Source organism: Giraffa tippelskirchi, chromosome 6 (genome assembly GCF_054371585.1).
Source record: "Giraffa tippelskirchi isolate mGirTip1 chromosome 6, T2T-mGirTip1v1.2.pri, whole genome shotgun sequence".
Taxonomy (NCBI): Eukaryota; Metazoa; Chordata; class Mammalia; order Artiodactyla; family Giraffidae; genus Giraffa; species Giraffa tippelskirchi.
The window spans coordinates 18,981,191-19,005,964 of record NC_137280.1 but is presented as its reverse complement, the minus strand read 5'-3'; the positions used below and the strand labels follow the sequence as shown (position 1 = coordinate 19,005,964).

At 45.9% G+C, this 24,774-nt stretch overlaps 1 protein-coding gene across 4 annotated transcripts in view; it reads right to left on the bottom strand.

Annotated features, from left to right (window-relative positions):
- BAALC (BAALC binder of MAP3K1 and KLF4) overlaps positions 1-24,774 on the bottom strand; it is a 179,050-nt gene that overhangs the window by 40,027 nt on the left and 114,249 nt on the right. For 2 of the 4 annotated variants that reach the window (XR_014057475.1, XM_081503547.1), the window contains 3 exons: positions 18,846-19,012; positions 9,555-9,648; positions 1,451-2,748 (listed from right to left, as the gene is read on the bottom strand). Coding sequence is in view for 3 of the 4 variants with exons in the window: in XM_081503547.1 (XP_081359673.1) it covers positions 2,744-2,748; positions 9,555-9,648; positions 18,846-19,012 (266 nt within the window). In the remaining variant the exon portion in view is untranslated. Of the gene's footprint in view, positions 1-1,450; positions 2,749-9,554; positions 9,649-18,845; positions 19,013-24,774 lie in introns of those variants that run through there. The other 2 variants (XM_081503546.1, XM_081503548.1) reach the window with 2 other exon arrangements.

The following is a 24,774-nucleotide window of genomic DNA, read 5'->3' as shown; positions in this document are numbered from 1 at the left end:
TTGTGGCTCCCGGGCTCTAGAGCACAGGCTCAGTAGTTGTGGTGCACAGGCTTGGTTCCTCCAAAGCATGTGGGATCTTCCTGAATCAGGGATTGAACCCAGGTCTCCTGCACTGGCAGGCGGATTCTTTACCACTGAGCCACCAGGGATGCCCAAAGCCCTTTGTTTAAAAGAAACAAGATATCTAAGCAGCTCTATACACAAATTTAAGATTCTAGTAAAGATTCTCTGTAACTGTCCATGTGTTTGAAATCTACGACTTTATTGACACAAACTTTGCAATAGAAAGTGTTACAGTAATGGGACAGTAAGAATCTTCCTGAAACTCAGACTCCTGAAAAAGTTGCCAGATGCATTTCCAGTATCAAGGTTTAACTTCTGGTCCTGGGTGAGATTCAGATTGTCCTGGAGCAGGAAAGATGATGTAATGCCCTTCATTCCTCTCTCCTCCAGAAGTGGAAACTGTTTCTAGATAAACCAGGGACACCCTCTCAAGTTAATAAATTCCAAACAATGTACAGTAGTTAAGTGACGCAACAAACAAGGTTGCAAAGAGAAAGGGGGTTTAGCTGGTGACTGGCAGCGTCACTGGTGCAGGAACACCTTGCACAAAAACACAGTGCACGAGCCCTTGAACTTGCAGGGTCAACGAATGCCAAGCTTTGGCAGTGGGTGGCTCCTACTGAGTAATGCCAGAGGGGATGCCGGAGTCACAGGTTTTGCTTTATTTCTAAGTTTCAGAACCTAAAGTTCCCAAAGAGCCCTTTCTCAAAGAATCACAAAATGATAAAGACTTGGGAAAACTGTAGTTTTGTGTATGATGGAGTCTTGTAGAGTGATCAGAAGGAAGCCCAGATCTGGAGTTTGGGAGAGAAACCTAGCTTGACTCTAAAAGTGAGGTTACACTGCAGAGCAATTCACACCACTTATATCTCAGCGACTAAACCAGCCTCCTAGCTATTACGTTCACTGTCAGATTCAGGATATAAAACCGTGACTGTGCATGCTAAGCCACTTCAGTCGTGTCTGACTCTTTGTGACCCTATGGACCACAGCCTACCAAGCGCCTCTGTCCATGGAATTTTCCAGGAGAGAATACTGGAGTGGGTTGCCATTTTCTTCTCCAGGAGATCTTCCCCACCCAGGGATCGAACCCATGTCTCTTCATCTCCTGCATTGGCAAGCGGGTTCTTTACCACTAGCGCCACCTGGGAAGCCCACAGCAGTGACTGTCCAGACTCTAAATCTCTCAGCATCTGCCTTACACAGGGTTGTCATTTAATGTTTAATGAATAAATATACAATCCACTGAAGGAAGGAAGGACACTGCCCGCTTGTGTTTGAGGAATAACATAGTTGGCAGGTAAGGAGGCCAAGGATCTGAATTTTTAGCCAGCTCGTGTCAGTTCTCTGGGCTATGTTAGATAAACATACACCATCAGACTGCCTGTTTCTGCTAAACACAGAATTTATTGGTATCATTCAGTACAACTTCAGTCCTGCCTTTCCCAACCCCAGGCATGTTGACAGTCCTTTAAAAATCAGACTACATTACTTTGGAGGAAAATACGTCCACTTAACATGTTTAAAGAAATGCTAGGAAATTTTATTCCTATCAAAAAAATTTTTTTTATTTACCCCCTCAGCTACTTGACTTCTAACAGAGTGCATGTTGATCTAAAGTCCATGTGACTTCACACCAACCAGGCACTAACTTCCTAAAGGGATTTCTTCGCAGATAACCAAATGACACAGTCCTGAGCTATGCAGAGAGGCCTAAGGGAAGTCGACATGTCCCAGATTTTCTCCCTCTTATGAGCCCAGTCTTTGATTCGGCCAAAGGTCTTACTGGAGAGAAAAAATACTCAAAAAAACAAGCAAAGTGGAAAGCTGGAAAAATGCAACTTCTGCAGAGCCCTGAGGGCGTCTGAAGTGACCAAAATTGTAATATTGTTGTTCAGAGGCTGATGTGGACCCTGGCCTGGGGGGATGCTGAAGACAGGTGAGAGAGAAAGGGATGTGACTGTATCACCAAGGCCTCCTTGGGACACATCGGGTGTTGGTGGGGTTAGTTCCTATACAATTGGATCTGAATCTGTCTCATACTGAGCTAAGGAAACAAGAGTGACAGTTTTCCTGTTTCTTGATTCCTCATTCAAGAAAGTTGGGTGAAAGCCAGCTTTTAAGTGAACACACTAAGCTTTGTGATAGTAGTATTTTAAAAAAAAAGGAAGCATGAAGGAATAAGCTGGCCTGAAACAGTGCACACTACCGTGGCCAGGAGAGCACAGAACTGACCATGACTCAGCTGGGAACCCGCCCTTCCTACTTTTCTGTTTCCTAAACAGGCCCATGGCTTTTGCTCACCATTTTTCTATTAGACCGCACTGCAGGAGTTGCAAGAGGCAAACTGAAAACACATTTGTGGTTTATTACCCTATGGGACTACTGTGTCAGTGCACGTATGTGATATACAGGAGGCTGAGAACGTCTCAACAGGTGAAGACAGCATCCCAAGGCCCTCGGCCGTGCTCCTACGCAACAAGGGCAACCTCTCCTTCAAGGTTCCTCGACGGTATCCAGGATGTGAAGGGTACCGAGGAAGTCCCTCTGCCCTTCAGCTGGTGGAACACTCTGCTAGTTGATGCAGTTCTTTGTGATTCTTCGACTTCTGTCCACCTGTCGGATGCTATCCGCGACATTAATGGTGACTTCTTTTGCAGACGGCCGCTTAGTGTCCCTTTTAGCCTGTTAAAAAGTTTAATGCAGTGAATTGAGTTACTAGGAAATATCCAAAGGTCCTCATATTGGCATTAATCTCTTGAAGTTGTTACACATACACACACAGAGGCAGGAAGAATAACTCATAAGGACACATGCATGTATACTCCTTTCATAGGCTGTTCTGTTGAATCTCTTTTACCAACCTAGTGCAGAGCTTGGCATAAGAGATGCTTGGTAAAACAGTGTTGAAGGAATGAATGAGTCAATTAGCAAAGGTCCATCAAACGGCAGTGTGAGAGATTTCACAGTTGACTTTGGTAGAATAGCTAAGGGTTTGAGCTTTGGAGTCAGACAGACTTTGGTTCGAACACTGACTTTATAATTTCACTGTAGGCAAGTTTTTTTCTAACCTCTCTAACCCTTACATGAGTTTCTCATCTGTAAGATGGAAGATAATAATAGTACCTAACTCATAAGGTTATTAGAAGCACTAACTAAGATAATGGATATAAGATACAATGCCTGTCACTAACCAAAATGAGAAGAAAAAAAAAAGACCTGGTAAGTATGATAAGTAGAAAATAGGATAAATTATCCACTTCTTTTTCTTCAATTTTTTAATTAAATGAAAGATTCTTTAAATTCCATCAGTTCAGTTCAGTCGCTCAATTGTGTCCAACTCTTTGCAACCCCATGAACCGCAGCACGCAGGCCTCCCTGTCCATCACCAACTTCCAGAGTTTACTCAAACTCATGTCCATCGAGTTGGTGATGCCATCCAACCATCTCATCCTCTGTCGTCCCCTTCTCCTCCTGCCCTCAATCTTTCCCAGCATCAGGGTCTTTTCCAATGAGTCAGCTCTTGGCATCAGGTGGCCAAAGTATTGGAGTCTCAGCTTCAACATCAGTCCTTCCAACGAACACCCAGGACTGATCTCCTTTAGGATGGACTGGTTGGATCTCCTTGCGCTCCAAGGGGCTCATTTTCAACAGTTTCACACACATGATTTCATATAATCCTACCATAACCATTTTTCCCCCCAAATCCTGCCCCCTTCCTCCTTACCTGTCTGCACTGGTAACCACAAGTTTGTTCTCTAAATCTGTAGATTATCCACTTCTAAGTGAAGACACACTAATGAGGAAAGTCCAGGATTCACATTAAATATTAAGCACTGACTAAATCGTAGATTCCTAAAGCATATGTGCACAATCCTAGCATTTCCCTTCAAGAGAAGACAACCTTAACCAGTCGAGGGGTCGGGGGGGAGGGTAATTCTGCGCTTATTCTTCTCAGTGATCACGTGCGTCAAGTGAGCAACAGATGGGCCTCCCGAGTCATCGCCATCTTGGACAGAGATGTGTGTGCCCCCAACCCCCACACCAGGGAGGCCCTCCAACCAGCTGCAGAGAGTGCAGCCATCAAACAGCCTCCAGCTGTCTCTTCAGGGTGGCCTCAGCTGCAGAAAGCCCCCTCACCCCAGGCCCTCCTTCCCCGAGGAGGCCCAACGAGAGGGTGCTGCAGGGGTATAAACGTCTAGTACCTGACCCAAAGCAGGCCAGCCCTGACCAGCCATTTAGCTCCAGGGCTCTCCGTGGGGTGGGGTCGCGGAGGCTGTGGTCAGAGCCACACTGTGGCTCCACTTCCTCTGCCCCACTCCTGCTTCCAGCCCCTCTCCCGCAGCGCTGACTTCCCGAAGAACATCCCACAGGATGACGTCTCAGAGCCAGTTTCCTGGAAAACAAGTCTCAGATGTGTGGAAGCATCTCTCATGGCGTGAGCATCTCCCCATTCTGGGTGTGAGTCTAGTGTTGATAGAAGCGTCTCTTTCATACAACATGGTCCCTAAACATAAGCCAACGGTTTCATCTGTAGTGCATCCTCAGAAGTGGTGGCCTGTTGCCTCACTGGATAATACCTGCCCTGTTGTATTTAAACAGATGAAATGCAGGTTTGTAACAGATCGCATAAATCCCGTGTAGTGGCTGCTGGTGATGCTGCTCTCAGATGCCGTCTACTTGGCTGGTGCCTCCATCCCTCAACAGTTTTGAGTTCTGGCTGCCAATCACTCAGAGCTGCACCCTTCTTTTGAGAATTGCCCTCATCTGATTGGAGGGTACCTCCACCTCACCCAGAAATACCAAACATGTTATACCTGAATTTCTAGAGATAGCCCAAAGCTAATGCCTGATCATGGGGAATATAAAGACTGGCCCTCAAGGGGGTATAAATCCACGATGCCATTCACGCTCTGGAGCTCCCTGAGGGACCAGGCTGAGGTTGCACTACAACTCTTCAGCTGAGCTCAGTATTTACAGAACTTGGTCCTCTGCCCCAGGCTGCTTCCCACCACCTTAAGCGTTTCACCTGAGACTACGCTTTACTCACTTGCACAAGAATCCTCATGTCAAGCTCTGCTTCCAGGGAACCTTCATGGGTAATACTTCATGGGTAATTTGATGTTTACCAATCATTTTGACTATATGCAACTTCAGCCTTATTCATTGATTTCATGAGATAGGATTTCATTGTTTTCCTCATCAAGTTCCCAGCACCTAGCATAGTCTGAGCCATAGAAGGCCTTCAATTTAACTTTGGTTGAATAAATGGGTGAATGAATGAATAAGCACCACATATTTGAGAATGTACCCTTTCTTTAACGATCAGTAGTCAATGCTGTCTAAGAATTGAGTCTTACACTTGGGGCTTCCCTGGTGGCTCAGATGGTAAAGAATTTGCCTGCAGTGCAGGAGACCCAGGTTCAATCCCTGGGTTGGGAAGATCCCCTGGAGAAGGGAATGGCTACCCACTCCAGTATTCTTGCCTGGAGAATTCCATGGACAGAGGAGCCTGGTGGGCTACAGCCCATGGGGTCGAAAAGAGTCAGACACAACTGAGTGACTAACGCTTTCACTTTTTACTTAGCTCCTCCAAGCCTAAACTGGCACTAGGGCCTAGTAGCGACTTTTATGGGTTTATTTTTTCCCTAAAAGCAGAGAACTCATACAGTCCCACAACCATTTTGTTTCCGAAATATAATGGTAGTGATTATGAGGCTGATTCCATCTGATTTCCATTTTGGGTGTTATTGCATAAAAGCTTAGAGGACTGCAGCATGGAGGAGAGACACAGAGGCCTTATTTGAAATGAGCCAAGTGGAGGGCGGCATTCCCATCAAACCAGTAGGCAGTAAGAGAGCTTTCCAGAATGGAAATGTAAACTTTCCAAACTGCATAACTGCTTTTCTTTAGAGTTATTGGCAAGGTTTCACAAAGTTATTAAAAATTCTACACAGAAAGTGCTCTTGCTCCATGGTTCAGTCTGCCTTCATAAGTTTAAAAAAATTCAAGCAAACATTTAATAGTTGGATGAATGTTAGTTTTTCAGCCTGTTTAAGAGTTAAAGGCTACAAAACAGTCATTTCCAGAAAAGCCGCAGAATATGTATGGTTCGCATCTCAAGTACACTGGAACGATTTTTAAAAAAATTATTTGGCTGTGCCCCAAGTCTTCTGTCTTTGTGGTGGCATATGGAATCTTTAATGGCAGCAGTTGAGGCAGGTGGGATCTAGTTCCATGACTAGGGATCGAACCCACACCCTGCGTTGGGAGCCCTGAGTCCCAGCTTCTGGACAACCAGGGAAGTCCATGGGGCAATTTCTTAAATCTATGAATCAAAAGCCTGACAATGAAGATGTTCAAAGGACAAGCTTTGGGGGCCAGATAGACTTGGCATGAGGCTTTGCTGGTAGTTAGCTTAAGAGCCTGGCGGGCTGCAGTTCACAGGTTTGCAAAAGAGTTGGACACGGCTTAGCAACTAAACAACAAGCTGTACAAGACATTGCTTTAACATCTGAATCTCAGCTCCCTTATCTGAAAGCGGGGATAATGCCTGTTTCTTAGTGTTTTTTGTAAGGAGGGTTTGGGAGAGAATTAAGCATGTCACTTAGCATTAACAGGGTGATCAACTTCTCCTGGCTTGCCCAAGACCGTCCCGTCTTCAAACAAAATCCCACTTTCTTGGAACCGCCTCAGGCCCCTGCAAACCAGGGCAGTTAGCTGACACAGTTACACAGCTTTGACATTATTTCCATTCGCAAAATGATGTCAGCCAAACATACCAAATTCAAATCTTTCGTGTTCTACTGAAACCATCACTACTGGTGAAAGTGAAAGTCGCTCAATCCTGTCCGACTCTTTGCGACCCCATGACTATACAGTCCATGGAATTCTCCAGACCAGAACACTGTTGGTGGGGCTACTTCTAAATACCAACGATAATAATAACTCTACAAGATCTGTCTTTGAATAAAGAACAAACTGGAGTTCTGTATTCTAATGACGGATGATTCCAAGCCATAAACAAATCCACTTTCAAATAATTACAGTGTATTTAATAGGACAAATGAAACAATTAGAACAACAGTGCATTGACTTAAAATAGGAAAGAGAAACTTCCGAGTCTGAGATCTCAGAAAGGCAACCACCCTTTTTATAGTGGCACAATTATCTAGGAGGTTGGCAGTTGCTAAAATGTAGTTACAACTCGGAAACCCCAGATTTGAAGCCCAAATGAGAAAGACAAAGAAGATGAATGAGAAAGAGAATCACAAGGCCAGAGAGTTTATCTAGAGTTCCAAGAAGTAAGCTGTTTTGCCCTCTTCTGAGAAGAGCTATATAGATACACAGAACAATTACACCACTTGTGCCTCTGGGACCATGGTGTTTTGTATGACACAGATATTTCCCCCTCTGATGTGGTTTTTAGCCATCTGAGCCTTTTAATTTAACAGCCAACCCTTTTTATTCAATGACAGGAAAGCAAAATGTGTCCCTATTGCAATTATTGGCTTAAAAAAGAAAATCTTATGGTCCTCAACTCAATGCTGAGAGAAGCCTGTTTGGCACCTTTTCCTTTTGTGGCTGTCTGTTATTTCAATCCTTCCACTTTTAAAATTCTTGTCTTGTGAGTTTTATCACCATTGGCTTTTGTTAATGGCCACACTCTTGTTTCTTGCCCAGTTTTACAGCTTTTCTATTTTTCCCTCACCTCGTTTTAATTTCTGCAGGTTTAGAATCATAGATTTTAGTCCTCTCGATACTGCCTGTTTAATTAATAGTAACTTACTGGCTGCCATTTCTCAAGGGTAACCAGACTGACTGTGATAACTTCCTGGCAGATGGATGTGTTTCTTTCAGGGTTTTAAAAGTCAATGAGCCTGCTCATTCCCGCAGAAGGAGACCTGAACTCAAGAGGGCAGCTAAATCTCCTCAGCGTTTTCTCACTTTTCTCCCAAATGGAAATGGTGATGTTCTTTGCTTTAATTTGATTCCATGAATATACCTAACAGGGCTGTACTGACCTTTTTTGCAGGTCCTTGTAGACAATGAAGAAAAACAAGGCTTCCTGATATCAAAATGTTTTTTGAAAATGTATTTATTTATTGATGACTGTGCTGGGTCTTTGCTACTGTGCATGAGCTTTCTCTAGCTGCAGTGAGCAGGGCCTGCTTTTTGCTGCAGTGCATGGGCTTCTCATTGCACTAGCTTCCCTCGTTGCAGAGCGCAGGCTTAGTTGTTATGCGGCCTGTGGGAACCTAGTTCCCCAACCAGGGATCTAACCGAAGTCCCCTGCATTGGCAGGTGGATTCTTAAACACTAGACCTCCTGGAAGTCCTTGAGATCATGATTTATCAGACACCAATGTTCTATGTAACTAGTATTTTTTATAAATTATAAAAATGATATGTAATTATGGCAAAAGAAATTCACAGAGTAGGGAAGGGCACCCTGACAAGCAACACTTGCTCCCGTGCTGGGGCCACACCACGCTTTCCCCAGAGGTGATCACAGCTAATCATTTCTTAGCGAGCGCTTGAGGGATTTTCTGAGCAGACACAGTATGGTGCTGTCTCATTTCCTCTCCTGGTACTCTGTACTTTCTTCTTGGCCTTTAACCAGAGATTGGGTTACCTATTTATCTGCTTTGTTTACATGCTTATTTTTACATCTTCATTAGATTAAAACTTCAAGGGGGTAGGGACCCAGTCTGGTATTCCCAGCATCTAATTTAGTGCCTATCACATAACAGACACCTGATAATCTGATGAAGGACATAAGTGTAAAGATACATCTTCAGAAAGAAAGAGAGAAAAAAAAAAAATCCCTGGGAGGAGAACCTGTTTGTGTTGCCCTGCCTAAACATTCTAGAACTTTCCTATAGGATTTCAACCACGCTCATTATTAATTGTTCCTTGGACCATCCCTGAAAGATGGTCAGGAATGTAGCTGTGTTCTTTTTCCCTGAGGAGGCAGCTGAATTCACTCAGGCTAAAGCAATCTGCCCAAAGTCAGCGTCAACAGGTAAAGAATCTGCCTATAATGCAGGAAGACCTGGGTGTGATCCCTGGGTTGGGAAGATCCCCTGGAGAAGGGAATGGCTACGTACTCCAGTATTCTTGCCTGGAGCATTCCATGGACAGAGGAACTTGGCAGGCTACTGTCCATGGGGTGGCAAAAAGTTGGACACAACTGAGTGACTTTCACTTTCACTTTCTTTCACAATGTCAACAGGGGTGGTGAGTTGAACTAAAGCTGGTAGGAGGGTGGATGTGGGCTTTGGGTCTCACATACAGATTCCTGCAACTGACAGCACTCACACTAAATTCTCCACCATTTTGCTTCAGGAAATGGGAAGGAAGATCATAGGGTTTGGAGGCAGACAGACCTGGATTTGAACTCCAACACAGCCAGATACTACTCCCTGTGCCATGCTGGCCTTACCTTTTCGAGCCTGTTTTCCCAGCTGGGGAATGAATGATGCTACTCACCACTTAGCACTGTGAGGGTTAAAGATGATGCCATGTATATATACAGGGTGTCTGGTTCACAATAGACACTGAAATGTTGGTTCTTCCTCTCCGCCTGCCCAAAAGATGAAAGCTTGAGCCTTAACAGCTACAACTCAAAACATTTTTCTTCTTTTCCGTCATGCCCCATCGAAAGGAGACACATAATAACAGACTTCTAGCTGTTCCCCCAACTCCAGGAATTTATCTGCTGCTGCTTCACTGGCATTAATGTGAGGTTGTTCAGGAAATATTTGATCTCAGCAACTCCACCGAGAGCCAGGATACTAGCCTCCAAAGTCAGACCATACCTCGGGCAAAACTCTCAATATGTTATGTTATGTTAGTTGCTCATTCGTGTCCTACTCTCTTCAACCTTATGGATTGTAGCCTGCCAGGCTCCTGTGTCCATGGAGTTCTCCAGGCAAGAATACTGGAGTGGGTTGCCATTTCCTTCTCCAGGGTGGCATTAACACGAAGTTGTTCAGGAAACATTTGATCTCAGCAACTCCACCAAGGGCCAGGATACTAGCCTCCAAAGGCAGGGGTTAGACCATGCCTTGGGCAAAATTCTCAAGAGCTTCCCAAACCTGAAGCAAATCCTACACAGAACACAGCCACTTGTGCTAGTTCAGGCTAACCCAGTCTAGGAGTTTTTATTTATCAGGTATCAGGTGCCAAAAGGAGTTGTTGCTTTTCAACTTAAACCTCAGATAGATCAAATGCTAGGAGGGCAGTAGAACCTGCTTTAGAAAAGCAGTTGGCTCCAAGGGAACAGTCATCAACCATATGATGGTGGCACAGGGGGTGGGGTGGGGTGGGGAGAGTTAGGAGTGGACCCGTGGGAAATCTTTCTAGTCTTAATGAAGTCCCAGGCCGACTGCATTCATCAACAATCGGTGAGTTAATACACCATATTTGTTTTTCCCTTTCTGACTTACTTCACTCTGTATAACAGTCTCGAGATGTTGCTCTATAGGACAGGGAACCCAGCCAGGCACTCTGATGATCTAGAGGGGTGGGGTGAGGGGAGCGGAGGGAGGCGATATATGTGTAATCATGGCTGACTTGTGTTGTTGTAGAACAAAAACCATCACAATGTTGTAAAGCGATTTTCCTCCAATTAAAAAATAAATTAAAAAACCAATCAGTGAGTACATGCTAGGTGCACACTCCTGAAGCAGGCTCAGGAGACAACAGAAGAATACAAAGGAGAATAAAGTCTCTGCCTTGAGAGTCTTCTAATCAAATTAGTTTTTCTGCAGATCCTTAGGTGAACAGCGAGTCTTGTAATGCATCTACATAGCGTAGCAGCTAATATATACATGCAATTGTGGAAATCACCACACACACACACACACACACACACACACACACACACACATACACACATACACACCACCCCTAAACTGCCACATTGGTTCCTTTTCCCAAGCTCAAACTAGAACGTGTATCAAAAGAGGCCCCTTCTAACGGGTCTCTCTCTTTATTGTCCTCAATGTGCCTTTTTTTTACTCTCTCTCCTTTTAACATCATGTTTTTGTTTCTCTAAGAGAAACTCACATTTCCTTTCCAAACTCTCTTCATGGATCTTATATTACCACCACCAGGAGAAATTCTGGGTTGGTTTCATCCTCCTCTCGGGATTACGCCTCCCCCTCTGGTCACATCCACATCTCTGAGGCTTCACCTACCTTTCCTGGACCGTGCCAAGCCTAGCTGGCAATTAGACACTGAAGAGAGGAGGGGGCTGGGAGCGAAGAAGGGAGAGGCTGCTTAGCTGAGAACCAGTCCAGGCATCAGCTAATTTGTCTGGCCACTCTGCTGAGAATAATAAAGCAACCCAAAAGGATGAAGCTTCTGAGGATGTGAAGGCTCCACTGGGAGGCCAGCCACAGACCAGAGCTTTGTGTGCCCAGAGCTACATCCGTATTCACTTCTCTACCTTAGCTGAATACTTGAGGAGACAGCTCTGGAGGAGGAAAACAGGAGTCCTCAGCCTGAAGAAACGGGTTGGAGAGTAATGTCTGGAGGCGGCCCCGAGCTCCTGAGCAATTCATTAGCAGGAGAGAACAAGCAGCTACAGAGCTTCCCCTTGCGTTGTCTGCTGGGCTCAGGGAAGGAGTGGGGAGGAGACAGTCGATGATTTATCAGCTGCTCTTCGGTCAAAAAGGTCCCAGGTGACTGGAGCAAATCAAAGTTTAATAGAGAAAGAAGAGCACCCCACGGAGACAGTTCCAACTCACGAACCATCACTTTTGTCACATTCTTTCTGCCAGTTATCACCTATTAACACCAGGCATGAGACAGAAGCCAGAGGGAACTGACAGAAAGATGTGGTCGGTCTGTTGGGACGTGGGTTGGAGCAGGGCTCCGAATGCGAGATGCTGCTGCTCATAGGCATCAGGTGCCCCCATCACCCTTTGGAAAGTGATCTGAACTGTGGGATCACGCCTACGTTAAATCGAGTAGGGAGAGAGAAGGGGACGACAGAGGATGAGATGGTTGGATGGCATCGCCGACTCAATGGACATGAGTTTGGGTAAACTCCAGGAGTTGGTGATGGACAGGGAAGCCTGGCGTGCTGCAGTCCATAGGGTCACAAAGAGTCAGACACGACTGAGCAACTGAACTGAACTGAACTGCCATCCCCTACCAGTGACCTTTTATTTTCTTCGCAGCACCATTTCAAATCTGTAAGGCTTTGTTCATTTACCCTGTATTATCTGCCTCCCCAGGCTCAGTGCCATTAAAATCAGCAGCTGCCTCTTCCACTCCTGGATCCTTGGCATCAGAATGGTGCCTGGCACCCAGACAGCACTCGGTGGGTGAACATCAGGTGAATGAATCCAAAACGTTCTTACAAGACCTGACAAGGAAATTTTCCATGCCGGGCGAGGATTGCCTTTAACCCACAAACATGGTCTGTCAATCTGAACGGGAACACTGAGTAGACATGGGTATGATGATGCATGCTTCATGAACAGGTTCTTCTGGAGAAGGGAAGCTTTAAAAAAGTGCCCAAGAACCATTAGCTGGTGGCCCGATGAGGTCCGGGGGAATGCTGTGAAGTACTAACAGGTGATCTTGGGGGAGCCAAAGGCAGATCGGAAGAGGCCAGTGGATACTGCCTGAGCCAGACACAGAAAACGCAGGAAGCTCTGGCCTGGTGTAGGAGACATGCCAGGAAGAGACAATGTGTCAAAGGCCCTAGATGGAATAGGAAGAAAATCGTTTTCTGTTTATTTAAAAGACTTATTTATTTGTGTATTTTTTGGCTGTGCTTAGGTCTTTGTTGCTATGTGCAGGGTTTCTCTAGTTACAGCGGCTCAGTAATTGAGGCACACAAGTTTTAGTTGCTCAATTACTACACGTGGGATCTTCCAGGACCAGGGAGATCAAACTGATGTCCCTTGCATTGGCAGGGAGATTCTTAACCACTAGACCACCAGGGAAGCCCAATCCTTTTTTTTTTAAAGCAGATTCTAGGCAGCTGAGAGCTGTGTTAACAGAAGCTTCAGTCGGAGGTGGGCCTGTCTTGTAAGCTGACACCTTTGGTAGAAATCTTTGCCCTTGAAGAAGTCAGGACACCTAGCGGCTGGTGAGGTCTCAGGACAGGAAGACCACTGATGCACTTCAGTAATTGTCTGAACGCTTAAAACTGAAGCTATCTGCTCCTTGATCTTATTTTGGAAATACTTAGTACACACCATTGTTCACGGAATCTGAAAACAAAAGCTGTGTGCTGGGCTTATCAGTGTGTGCCGTCTCCTCCCTGGTGCTGTGTTGGTCATGTTGGTCAGATGTGTGATCCTTACTCCCAGCAAACAGTTTTCAGTGCGGCTGGAGCCTAGGGAAGGCTGGCTCTACCGGACCCCTTTTAACTACCACCCAGTGGGGAGAGCTTTACTGGAGCACCCGAGTCTCCATTCTTATCTGTAAACTAGAGACAACAATATCCACACTATGAGGATCAAGGAGATAATATGACGAAGTGCTTAGACCTCAGGCTGCATGTAGAAGACCTAAGAAAGATGGGACAAAGCACAGCTTACTGGCCTTAAATTCTTATGGTCCCTAACTGGAACTCATCTGCTGCCAGTTAGCATGTTAAGTGATATAACCACTTTGGAAAACTAAGTCAGTATCTGTTAAAGTCAAATATGTACCCCTCCTATGAGCCAGGAATTCTACTTCTGGGTATATACCCCAGAGAAGGGAATGTCTACCAAAGGGCACAAACATGTTAACGGTTGTGACTTCCCTGGTGGTCCAGTGCTTAAAAGTCCAGGTGCAGACGACATAGGTTTGATTCCTGGTCAGGGAACTAAGATCACACATGCCACACGATGTGGCCAAAAATAAAACACAAAACAAAAAAAACTGAAAAAGACTGGCTATATATGTGTATATATATATATAAAACATTCACTTTAAGCAACTATACTCTAATAATGATCAATGCAAAGAAATAGAGGAAAACAATAGAATGGGAAAGACTAGAGATCTCTTCAAGAAAGTAGAGATACCAAGGGAACATTTCATGAAAAGATGGGCACAGTAAAGGACAGAAATGGCATGGACCTAACAGAAGCAGAAGATATTAAGAAGAGGTGGCAAGAATACACAGAAGAATGATAAAAAAAGATCTTCATGACCCAGATAATCACAATGGTATGATCACTCACCTAGAGCCAGACATCCTGGAATGAGAAGTCAAGTGGGCCTTAGGAAGCATCACTATGAACAAAGCTAGTGGAGGTGATGGAATTCCAGTTGAGCTATTTCAAATCCTGAAAGATGATGCTGTAAAAGTGCTGCACTCAATATACCAGCAAATTTGGAAAACTCAGCAGTGGCCACAGGACTGGAAAAGGTCAGTTTTCATTCCAATCCCAAAGAAAGGCAATGCCAAAGAATGTTCAAACTACTGCACAATTGCACTCATCTCACACACTAGTAAAGTAATGCTCAAAATTCTCCAAGCTAGGCTTCAACAGTACATGAACCATGAACTTCCAGATGTTCAAGCTGGATTTAGAAAAGGCAGAAAAAACAGAGATCAAATTGCCAACATCTGTTGGATCATCGAAAAAGCAAGAGAGTTCCAGAAAAACATCTATTTCTTCTTTATTGACTATGCCAAAGCCTTTGACTGTGTGGATCACAATAAACTGCAGAAAATTCTGAAAGAGATGGGAATACCAGATCACCTGACTTGCCTCTTGAGAAATCTGTATGCAGGTCAGGAAGCAACAATTAGAACTGGACATGGAACAACAGACTAGTTCCAATCAGGAAAGGAATACCATCAAGGCTGTATATTGTCACCCTGATTATTTAACTTATATGCAGAGTACATCATGAGAAATGCTGGGGTGGATGAAGCACAAGCTGGAATCAAGATTGCCAGGAGAAATATCAACAATCTCAGATATGCAGATGACAACACCCCTATGGCAGAAAGCGAAGAAGAACTAAAGAGCCTCTTGATGAAAGTGAAAGAGGAGAGTGAAAAAGTTGGCTTAAAACTCAATATTCAGAAAACTAAGATCATGGCTTCTGGTCCCATCACTTCATGGCAAACAGTTGGGGAAACAGTGGAAACAGTGACAGCCTTTATTTTGGGGGGCTCCAAAATCACTGTAGGTGGTGACTGCAGCCATGAAATTAAAAGACGCTTGCTTCTTGGAAGAGAAGTTTGACCAACCTAGACAGCATATTAAAAAGCAGAGACATTACTTTGCCAAGAAAGGTCCATCTAGTCAAAGCTATGGTTTTTCCAGTAGTCACGTTTGGATGTGAGAGTTGGACTATAAAGAAAGCTGAGCGCCAAAGAATTGATGCTTTTGGACTGTGGTGTTGGAGAAGACTCTTGAGAGTCCCTTGGACTGCAAGGAGATCCAACCAGTTCATCCTAAAGGAAATCAGTCCTGAATATTCATTGGAAGGAGTGATGCTGAAGCTGAAACTCCAATACTCTGGCCACCTGCTGTGAAGAACTGACTCATTTGAAAAGACCCTGATGCTGGGAAAGATGGAAGGTGGGTGGAGAAGGTGACGACAGAGGATGAGATGGTTGGATGGCATCACCGACTCAATGGACATGAGTTTGAGTAAACTCCGGGAGTTGGTAATGGACAGGGAGGCCTAGCATACTGCAGTCCATGGGGTCGCAAAGAGTCAGACACAACTGAGCGACTGAACTGAACTAAACTCTAACAAAAATTAATTTAAAAAAGGAATATTAACAGCTGTATTGTTCACAATAGCCCTAAACTGGAGACAACCCAAATGTCCTTCAAGTAAGAGTTAAATTGTGGTGTATTCATTTAGTGGAATATACATGGCAATGAAAATGAGGAAATTTTTGCAGCTCACAACACCATGGATGATTCCCACTAGCATAATGCTGAACAAAAGAAGCTAGACCCAAAAGGTACATACTATATGATTCCATTTATACAAGTCAAAAATAAACAAAACTGATCTCTAATGCTAGATGTCAGAGAGTGGTTATGTTGTGGGGGCGGATGGTGACTGGTGCATCCAAGTCCCCATGGTGAGGGGCACGTGGATATTTGGAGTAATGACACTGTTCTGTGTCTCCTTACAGATGATGGTTACATGTGTGTGTTGCCTTATTAAAATTCATCGAACTTAGGACTGACTTGTACATTTTTCTATATGTATGCTGTATGCAGTAGATTGCTAATCCTTTGCTGTCTATCCACTGCAGACAGACTCCACTTCCTTGTCTTGGTGATGGTGGGTTTGTCTGCGTGACTTACTTTGGCCAATGGGACGTCAGATGGGCTGTCAGGAGCCGTGACATGAAATGGGTTTGCCCTCTTGGGTTTCCCACAGCCATAATAAACCTCAGAGAGCTGCTGCTCTTTTAGCCTAATTCCCAGAATAATATACATGGAACAGACTAAGCTAGACCTAGAGCCTGAAGTCAGGTCTAGCCATTCAAGTTGTGGTTGATTGCAAGGAGAAAGATTGCTGTTTTAAGCCACTGAATGTTGATTTGCTTTGTCATGCAGCATTATTGTGGCAATAGCTGACTAACACATTATGCTTCAACAAAAAAAGGACTTTAAGATCTCTCTGCTCTATTTTTCTTATAGTCATTTGTTTCAACTTAATGTTACTGACACCCATCTCTAGCACTTATAGGACCTATTCATGTCATCGATCAAGTGAATTTCAGTTTCCTTGTCTATAAAATGGGATGATGCTTATTTTACTGGAGAAGGCAATGGCACCCCACTCCAGTACTCTTGCCTGGAAAATACCATGGATGGAGGAGCCTGGTAGGCTGCAGTCCATGGGGTCGCTGAGAGTCAGACACGACTGAGCGACTTCACTTTCACTTTACACTTTCATACATTGGAGAAGGAAATGACAACCCAATCCAGTGTTCTTGCCTGGAGAATCCCAGGGACAGGGGAGCCTGGTGGGCTTCTGTCTATGGGGTAGCACAGAGTCGGCCACTACTGAAGCGACTCAGCTGCAGCAGCAGCAGCTTATTTTACACGCTCTTGGGTGGAAAGAATGAGCCAGCAGACCTAAAGCATGCGTGGTCAGTCGTGTCCAACTCTTTGCAACCACATGGAGTGTAGTCCACCAGGCTCCTCTGTCCTTGGGATTCTCCAGGCAAGAACACTGGAGTGGGTTGTCATTTCTTCCTCCAGGGGATCTTCCCGACCCAGAGATTGAACCCACATTTCCTGCACTGGCAGGTGGATTCTTTACCACTGAGCCATCTGAGAAGCCCAGAAGACCTAAAAGCATTGTATAAACTGCACAACAGAATTTTAAAGTGATGGATTTTAAAGTGATGGATTTTAAAGTGAAGGCACACTCACACTGGGTGAAGCTGCTTCCTCCCTTTCGTGCACATCTTGGCTCAAAAGGTGAGGGTGCGGTGTGGGGAGCAGGCTGGGGTACAAGAGTCAGGGCCTGCCCTAGAGCAGTGACCGAGCTTCTGGGGGACCCAGGCTGCCTTGGGAGATGGCAATGATGCTTGGGCCTCTAAAAGGTCAGCTTATGCACAAAGAAAGCAGACCATACAGGACCCCAGGAAGGCCACTGCTGCCCTCAAATCAAACCCCCACCCATGACCCTCTATGTGTCTGAAGAACTACCACCAGTGTTTCCTTTCATGGGGTTATGGTGCTGGGCGTCTAACCAGCCCCTGTTGAAATGAATTCTTCCTGCCTTTCTACTGTACCTCTCAGTTCCCAAAGAGCAAGCCCATCTGTGCTCTCATGTTGGTATTATTTCCATTGTGTGGATCGGGAGACTGAGTGATTTCTGCAAAGCCGCTTAGTCAAGGAGCGCTGGAGCTAAATTTGCAACAGGTTTTCTGACCAAAGCTTAGAGAGGCAACTCACTGGTATGGGCCAGAATTCTATCATTAGGTAATCCAGTCAGATCTTCAGACATACAGTAGATAGCACTGGCCTGAGGGACAGGACCAGTAATTTTGACAGAGGAGATGGGAAAGATAGGTATCGGGTGAGCAGGTAAGCAGTGGACTTTGAAGTGGGTTACTGGGGATGATGAGGGAGTGAGAGGGAGGAATGGAGTCGGGGGCAGGGGGTAAAAAACTGCAGACCCCCGTGCTGGTCTGCTAAGGAGCAGTCAGGAGCAGCAGGAGGAATCCTTCCCAAGAATGGCTCTGAGAGAAGAGTCAGAAAGAATGCCAGCTAGGTCCAGGGACTTTGCAGCCCGACTCCATCTCCAACAGCAACAGTGTGGGGTGGTGCCATCACCACATCCTAAAACAGGAGCCCCCCCTGGGGACCCTCCCACTGCCCGCCTGGCTGGAGGGTGAGGTAAGACATAAGGCTTGTCTCCTACACGCTGGGCTCTGGTCTCGTTCCCTGCCAAGCCCTGTGACGGCCGACTGCTTGGCCTGAGACTAGTTCCTGCAACCAGTACAGTCCTCACTATCAAGATGCGACAGCAAAGGAGACCCTTGAACAAAGTTGTATTTAAACAAACACCCACTTCCTCTAGAGCGCAAATATCAAGGACCCATTTCCGCTGATTCAACCGAACACAGCAGCCCTCAAGGCAGGGGGTGGGAGGTGGGGCTGTGCTGTTTTCTTTGCAACAATTTTCACACGGGTGGGTGGAGAATTTCCTTTGGCAAGGTGAGCCATCACTGCCGCTTCCGTGGGTACAGTCTAGCTTGGCTCTGCCCGAAAGCAAGCTTCTCCCCCCTGACTCCGGTCCCCAGTCTGTTCTGTGGCCGTGACCTACCTCTGCAGTCCGGAGGCTGTTCTGTTTCTGGGCCAGGGGGCCTGAGCTGAGGCTCTGAGAGTTCGGGCACTGGGTCCCACAGCTCATCTTCTTCTCTGGGTTGGATATTCCACTCGGGGCTGTCGATCGGGGCACGCCATTGGAGGCCACGCCATCTTCCAGCAGGCCTGTGGGGAGGGAAGCAGAGCATGGGGCGAGAGTCTTGCCCACGGCAGTTGCTGCAAACACTCCCCAAGACAGCAGAAATGAAGAAATAAATGTCACCCAGAAATCCCATCCTGCAGAGCTACATTTTCTATAAGAACATGTGTGTGTGGGGGGGGTTTTCCTCTTTTTTTAAAAAAAATAATTTAAAAAATAATTTTTGACCACATGGCATGCCATGTGCAGTCTTATTTCCTTGACCAGGGATCGAACCTGTAACCCCTGTGTGGAAAGCCCATAGTCTTAACCACCAGACAAGTCCCTGTTTTTACAAAAATGAGACTTTAAAATAATTTTGTAACTTCAAATTATTACTTAATAATACATCATTGACATTTTCCCACATCCTTAAGTATTCTGCCATACACTTTGTCTGGTCTGTCACTGTATGGATATGTCACTACTTATTTAACTAATGCCCTCTAATTGGATATTTATTTTTACCTTTTCATATCAAATGTTACAGTGATGAAAGCCAGTGGGGCTAAAGTTTTATTCTTAAATATCTCCTAGGATAAATTCCTCGAGGTGGGATTACTGATTTAAGGTAACACATTGTTTTTTACATAATTCCATTTCAAGGTGTTGGACTGAGTATGTGGTTCCTCCCAGGGAAGGCCAAGAAAGGACAGAATGAAGTTTAAATATGGCCTCAGTGAAAAGCAAGAGGGTGGAATTCCCTGGTGGTCCCATGGCTAGGACTCTGAGCTTTCACTGCTGAGGGTGAGGGTTCAGGCCCTGGTCAGTCAGGGAACTGAGATCCCACAAGTAGTGTGAAGAGGCCAAGAAAAGGAAAAAGAAAAGCAAGAGGAGGACTACAGAGAGGAATTCATGGATAAAGGGTATTTAATTGAAAAGACAAAAGGTGGTCCAGGGATCATGGGGCGGGGGGCGGGGGCAGGCAAGAGGGAGACAGGAAGATATCAGAGGCTGTGGTGGCCACAGGGAGGCCAAGGGCAGCCAGGCAGGTTAGTCATTCTACTCCTCCAAGGCCAGTCAGCAATGACGGAGCAGTCTGTGAGAGTAGGACATTGTGATACAAAAAGAAACATACATTTAGTCTTGCTCCCCAGTTCCCGGCATAGAGTTCCTAAAACCCTTGTCATTTCCTGAGTAACAACGGGTGACAGGAGCACCTTCTGTGACAACATTTTGTATCTGCTCACACTTCATGACGCAGAGCTCCCAAATTCCTTGGAATTTCATGAGTGACAGGAAAGAGAGGAGCACTATTTGTTATAAGGAGGCAACTCCTGGTGGCCCCCTTGGTGGCCCCCTTCAGGGTGAGGGCTGGTTGCCAGGAAGACCTGACCTTGAGTAGGAACTTGGAACTTTCAGTCCCACCTTCTAACCTCTGGAGAGGGGAGAAGGACTGCAGACTTGAGTTAGTAATTGATGATGCCTACATGATCAAACCTCCCTAAACATCCCTACGTGACAGTGTTTGGGGGAGCTTCCAGGTTAGTGAAAGCATACAGATGCTGGGAGGGTGGCACACCCCAACTCCACAACTCAGATGCTCCTGTGCTCAGAACTCTTTCAGACCCTGCCCTGTGTACCTCTTTATCCAATTTGGATCATTCATAATATCCTTTACGAATAAAATATAAACATAAGATATATTACTTATATGCCTATTGGCTAATTGTGTGTATGTGTGTGTATTTAAATTTTTGAGTCATTTGCCTGTCTTACTTTTGGGGTGTTAGCCAAGGTTTGCTTTCAAACTTAAGGAAAATAAACAAAATCCTTTCCCAGAGTGTTGAGAAATCTGGCATGAGGCAGGCGTCAGAAGCTGTGTGTTTGATACACTAAGAGAAGGAGGGGCAGGGCTGATGAGGCTGCAGTCTCCGTGCAGCTAAGGCACGGATCTGAAGGGCACACATGTCCACATGCCACCCACCTGCTCTGAAAAGTGCTAGGAGGCTCTTGACCATGGCCATGGGTAGAAATCCGAATTCAAAACACTGTAAGTCAAAATGGAACATGCCTGGTCGAAAGTTTCCTGACAGGCAGGCACTCTGAATAAGTTCTAGATGTGTCAAGAAACGGCTGGATTCCTTCAGCTGGGCTCACCCCAAATCTTTGTGCTCCTCTTCCTCCACCAGCTGGCAGCCTACTCCCCTTCTCCCCCCATCCTCCCTCCATCCTGCATCAGCAGTGCTTCAAACACAGACACCCCAGCACACATATTCAATCTCCATCCCCACTGCCCCCTGTAAACAGCTGCCCCTTGGCCTAGGGAAATGCAAACCGGGAGAATGACTCAGGTGAAGAGGCCCATTAAGACCCTGGAAGCAGGTCTATGTGATTTGGATAGGTAATTCCAAGATCCCAGCACCCACAGGAGAGTCTAAAGCAGAGCTTCTCATCATGGTCCACTGTTGTTACTGGTCTGCTCTGGGATAACTATAAGAACTGAACACAAGCATTTGGAAATGTACAGATGTGAGAGCTGGACCATAAGAAGGCTGAGCATGGAAGAATTGACGCTTTTGAATTTGGAGTCTTCTGGAGAAGACTCTTGAGAGTCCCTTGGACAGCAAGGAGATGAAACCAATCAATCCTAAAGGAAATCAACCCTGAATATTCATTGGAAGGATTGATGCTGAAGCTGAAGCTGAACCTCCAATACTTTGGCCACCTGATGTGTAAAGCCGACTCACTGGAAAAGACCCTGATGCTGGTAAAGATTGAGGGCAGGAGCAGAAGGGGGTGACAGAGGATGAGGTGGTTGGATGGCATCACTGACTCAATGGACATGAACTTGAGCAAGCTCCAGGAGATAGTGAGGGACAGGGGAGCCTGGCATGCTGCAGTCCATGGGGTCTCAAAGAGTTGGACACAACTGAGCGACTGAACAACAACAACAGATGACAACAACAACAACAAATGACAACCTGACATCACTGGAATGTCCAAGGGTGACCTTGTCTGACTGAACTTGTCCGGTTGAAGAGGGTATAGACCAGTTTCAGTGCTGTCAAACTCATGAGGTGAGTCACAAGTGCTGCGAGCTGGGTGTTAATCATACACAGAGGACCATTTATTTGTCTGTGAAGGACTGGGGGAAAAAAAGCAACTGGCCAAGAGCAGACAGTGGAGAACGCAGAAGCAGAGAGGCAACAGGAAGTGGGACCAAGCGCAAGTCAGAGCTCCAAGCTCCCGGCACGTGTTGTACTGTTCCATAGTGTTTCACCTACAAAACACAAATTTAGACAAAACTATTAAGAATTTCAGGATGGCACCTGCAGGGCGTTAAATCCTAAGCACAGGCCCCTTCTGAGCCTGGCAGGCCCTGTGGGGCTGCACTGGTGGCACACCCAAAAAGCCAGTCCTGACAACACACAAGACAGATCGGGGCAGAGCTGCTGTGGCTGAGGTACATAAGGTCAGTCCTACCCTTGCAGCAGTCCATTGACTCCCTGGGCGTCTCTGTTGAGACTCAGGACTCCTAGAAACGCCATTCTAGTCTAGTGTTTTCAGTTTTCATTGGTGGCTGAACAAAAGTTAGAGCTCCTTCTTAATCCCCAGTCTAGGGACTTCCTCAATGATTAAATGGGAAGAATAAGTCCCACTTCCTGGGCTGTTGTAAGGGTTAAACAAGACAACATATGTTAAGGTTCTAATATGTTTGGCACATGGGCTTCCCAGGTGGCTCAGAGGGTAAAGAATCTGCCTGCAATGCTGGAGATGCAGGCAGATGTGAGTTTGATTCCCAGGTCAGGAAGATTCCCTGGAGGAGGGCATAGCAACCCACTCCAGTATTTTTTTCCTGGAGAATCCCCATGGACCAAGGAACCTGGTGGGCTATACAGTCCACAAGATCGCAAAGAGTCAGACACGACTGAAGTGATCGAGCATGCACGTCACTTTGCAGTTATTATTATTTAAGGCCCGACACCAGCTGCCTTGTCTCCTCAGGTGCTCCCCCTCTATTAGCCACATTAATTACATTCTTGATCTATGCGTCACACAAGCAGGGTCTATGAAGAGCTCAACGACTGGCCCACTGAGCCTGATGCGTGTGAGTGTGCTCAGTCGCTCAGTCATGTCTGACTCTTTGCGACCCCATGGACTGTAGCCCACCAGGCTCCTCTGTCCATGGAATTTTCCAGACAAGAATACTGGAGTGGGTTGCCACTTCCTGCTCCAGGGGATCTTCCCAACCCAGGGATTGAACCTGTGTCTCCTTCATTGGCTGGCAGACTCTACCACCCAGCCACCTGGGAAGCCCATACTGAACCTGATAAACAAGAAAATCCCTGATCATAAGCAGTGAAACAGGACCAAGCTTGGGGCCTGGCGTTGCCAGTGAGCAGGACCATCTGCTCAGTGTGGTCAAGAGGTCACTGCAGGGGGTCAGGAATACGGAGTCATTTGCTGTTACTTCTGCCTACAATCGATCAGGTGGTTTCACTGTATGGATTTAATTTGACGTGTCTAGTTCCAAAAATAATAAGACTCAATATTAGGAAACTTGTCAATTATAAAAGTGCACAAGGGGAAAAGAATTTTTACCTCATCATGCAGAGATAACAAGGAGGTGATGTCCTTCCAACAGATGCCGCCACCTAGGTTCACTTATCCGACCCCAGCTGCGGTGCATGCTGGTGGCTAATAGCTCATGCCTGCCCCCTTCTTCTAAGGCCTGTCCTTGGCCAAAGGAGGCCCCCTCACTGGGAGAGTTTTGGCTGATTATGTCAGGTATAGCCCATGGCCAATAAAAAGTGTGTAGGGGTCTGTGTATAAGAGTCCAGCACCCTTGCCTCTGAGCAGGATAATTTCTACAAAACAACTTTTCTCCAAAGTAACTCAGGGGATGAAGCTGGGGCTAGACCCATCCTGAAACTAATACATCTTTGCCCAGCTCCCTCTCCTGGGTCATCCTGCTTCCCTGGTTCCCTCCCTCACATGGTTCTTCTCCCAGGAGTATCTCCAGGAGTCACTTGCATAAAATCCCCATCTCGGGCTCTGCTTCTAAAGAACAAAACCTAAGACAGCATATATACCCTGCATGCTCGATATATTCTTTCTGCCTCGTCACACTGACCCTCCCCTTGTCTTCACCCTGCTCCAGGTCCTATAACTCTGACTTGAAAAGCACCATATTCACAGGCTCCCTTGCCCACTGGCTTCTAGTTGGGTTCACCAGTGGGCATCACTAGCTCTTGAGGTGGGGTCTCTGCAGTAGCATACTGTGGTAGGGTCTTTATTTTCCTAGCTCCCTTTCAGTAGCGTTTCCATGGGTGCCCTGTATCCTCTGCACACTCCTCCACCAGAAAAGGGTATAGAATCAAGAAAAGCCAGAGAGACTGTGCATTAGGAGGCTCCCGATGACTTCAAGGGGAGCTCAGGGGAGCGATGGTAAGAGACAACAGATGGTAAGCTGTTGAGCAGGGAGTTACAGATGCTCTATCAGTCAGAGTGCATAGCTGCAAGCAACAAAAATTGACGCCAGAGAATTAAAGTAGAAAAGTGATTCATTTAAATAATCCGAGAAGCTCACAGAATATCTGGAAGGGCTGGAGACTGAGACACAGAGGCTGTCAATCAAGGAACAATGTCCCAAATCCTTCTTTGGAGTTTGTCCTACCAGCCCCCGGACCCTGAAAACTCACCTTGGCATTGCTGCTACAGTTACACTGAAAAACTATTGTTGTTTTTCTGAAATTCAAGTTAACCAGGTGTTCTGAATTTTATCTGGCAACCCTACGGGGTGCCA